Genomic DNA, 2,663 nt, shown 5'->3' on the forward strand with positions numbered 1-2,663 from the left:
GGAGTCAAGAGAGGTAATCATCTTAAAAGATGCAAGAAACATCCATACTCAAATGACTGCTTCATCTAAGTTAACATAAAAAAAGGGCGCCAGACACATTTACAAAACTACACTTTCAGGTTAACAATCAGGCATCTACTCAAATGACATCATCTTCAGCATAGTGAGGCATCAACCAAACATAAAGATTATTTATGATGCTTAAGAGAAAAATCATAAAAAGATATCCCATAGCATTGTTCCAATTATAGCCTGCACAATAAAATCCAAATGCATCATGTTACATAAACTAAATAGACAGCAATGAGCCAGATACTTAAATATCTGCCACATTTTGCAACTGATAAAACACACATTCAGGCCTCCAAGCAGGCATCTATTTAAATACTATGCCTTGAACAAAAGGCAGTACTCACCAAATAAAAAGGATATTCATAATTCTTAAGAAAATCCTCTTATATATATATCCCGTGGCATGGTTCCAGATCTAAAATGTATAATAAACCCAAAAAGCCCGTGTTACATATACTGAATATATAGTGTAATTAACTAACATTTCAGCTTTGCAGCAATTTTCAAGCAATAATACAATAGATTTTTACAATATAAAACCAACCCATTTCAGCTATTAATGATGGTAATGTCAAACGGTCTACTACTAATGCAACATGGAAAATACTACTTCAACATGTGTCTGTCCACATTAATACCTTCTCGCTCTTAATCTTGTTTGGGAGAGTCAAGAAACAGAACAACGGGGAAAAGCTTCAAACTAGATGGCCCAGTTATTACTCTCGCAAATCATTGCATGTGTTCAAATCAATTGATGCCCTCATATCCATTTATACCATATCACGGGCAGCACTCCTCAAGTAAACACCAGCAACAAAGAGCTGCCATGCTACACGCATCACCAACAACATCAACAAATTATCAATGGCAATAATATGAATAAAGTCAAAAATAATTTCTTGTAGAAAAGACTACTGAACCCATCCATGGAGATAAACCAAGATAAAAGGGAACCACAGCAAGCCAGGTTCCCTGCATGATTGAGATACTAGTCAGCATATACTGTGGAAGGTACAACTAGCTTTAGGGATCCATAAAAAATGTTCAATAGTGTTGGCAAATGCCAATTAACACTTGACCTAACCCAATTCACATGCAACGAGAACAAATAATATACAACAATATGATCATCAAACCAAACCAAATAAATCATTAGATAAAATCCAATAGGTCTTCAATGAATGCTTACCATCCTTCTAAAAAGCCGGTGTAACCGCGTTGAGGATCGGGTGAAGAAAATGTAGAGTACTGTTGAGATGGATATTTTCGGCAAAAACCTAAATTCTGAGACTTGAGGTAATTGACAAAAGCCACTGATACAATGGAACCACCAAACAAATCGCTACATCATAGAACCAAATCAATGTGTTAAAAACAGAATTCATATCAATATTTACCTCAGGTGCTAGGTATTCAAGCACAGCTGCAAGAAAAATGGGGGTTCCAATCCCAACCCTCTTGGCATATCTGCCATTCTTCAGATACCTGGCGAGCCTTCCAACAGGAAATTGAAGGCCGGTTTTCACTGATTTCGTGACGGGCTTTTTCTTGGATTCTCCCTTTCGGCCCCCTGCACCTTTCCCTGACTTAGTAGAGGTTTCCATAGGTAGCGCTCTGTCAGTTTACAACAATCCAGGAGTTACACAGTACACAAAAATGCAGATGCCGAAGAGACACCGTCGATCTGCTGGTTCGCATTTCATTTTTATAATTTGTATAATTTGTAGTTAAATAAATTGGATGGGCAGGATTGTTTTAATCGTCTAACAATTAAATCAAAGGCTCAGAATTGTACACGTAATTCCAGAGGAGAGTTGATTTCAAATGGAAACGCCTTACGGCGTAAATATAAATAAACAGAAGTATTTTGCAATTACTGTGTATTTAGTCCCTGTTAATGCATCTAATTATATTATGTTTTGGGTTTAATTTACAATGTTTATTTGATGCATGAATGTATGTGATTGTATTGGTTAATTGAATGCAAGTAAGGATATCAGTTTACGTGACACTAACTGTGATTGATTAGTAAGATAAGTAAAACACTTAAGATAACTTGGGAACCTACACAATACATTGTCATAGTTGCGCAAAAGTACCTAAACCACGGGTTAGGGCTGTGCAAAGGTGAATCGTACACCCACGAAGGTATTGAAGGGTAGAATAAAAGATAGAATGACAGAGCCCTAAGGCTTAGCGACCTGCGCGAAAGTAGGCGTAGAGGGTATAAACCGACATCATGACCATCTCAGGGTGCGAAAACTTGGTTCCAACATCCCCACATACTGCTTTGGGTGAGACTTCGGTCCGCGCTCCACGGGCTGATGCCGAAAGGGCCAGTAGTGTAGGGATTTGTTTGGCTGACTAACAGTGAACCTGGGTCAGGGCCTACAAAGCCAACAAATGGTTTTGTTTCCTTTCGGATTAAAGAATGCACCTACGATTTTTTCGTGCATAGTCATTGCTGCATTCAAATATTTCATTCAAAAGTTTCTAGAGGTGTACTTTGATGACATGACTGTGTTTGGGTTGGTAAAATGCCACGTGGCCAGCTTGCGCTTAATGCTAGATACTTGTCGAAGGTACCAGAT

At 38.2% G+C, this 2,663-nt stretch overlaps 1 protein-coding gene across 3 annotated transcripts; it reads right to left on the minus strand.

Moving 5' to 3' along the window:
- Positions 1-1,247: 1,247 nt before the first annotated feature.
- On the minus strand, positions 1,248-1,916 carry LOC149153625 (putative histone H2A.1). 3 transcript variants are annotated; one of them, XM_089441203.1, is made up of 2 exons: positions 1,558-1,916; positions 1,248-1,414 (listed from the first exon to the last, which is right to left on the minus strand). In XM_089441203.1, the coding sequence occupies exons 1-2, from the start codon at positions 1,674-1,676 to the stop codon at positions 1,258-1,260; spliced, it is 276 nt and encodes a 91-aa protein (XP_089297329.1). In that variant the 5' UTR covers positions 1,677-1,916; the 3' UTR covers positions 1,248-1,257. The 3 variants fall into 3 exon arrangements, 2 of the variants coding, with proteins under 2 accessions (XP_089297329.1, XP_089297330.1); XR_016263038.1 differs by having other exon boundaries at positions 1,262-1,349; positions 1,470-1,916; XM_089441204.1 differs by having other exon boundaries at positions 1,262-1,385; positions 1,470-1,916.
- Between the last annotated feature and the right edge of the window lie 747 nt (positions 1,917-2,663).

Source organism: Pinus tabuliformis, chromosome 9 (assembly GCF_031772625.1).
Source record: "Pinus tabuliformis cultivar Carrire ecotype Pingquan chromosome 9, CPIR1, whole genome shotgun sequence".
NCBI classification, from domain to species: domain Eukaryota; kingdom Viridiplantae; phylum Streptophyta; class Pinopsida; order Pinales; family Pinaceae; genus Pinus; species Pinus tabuliformis.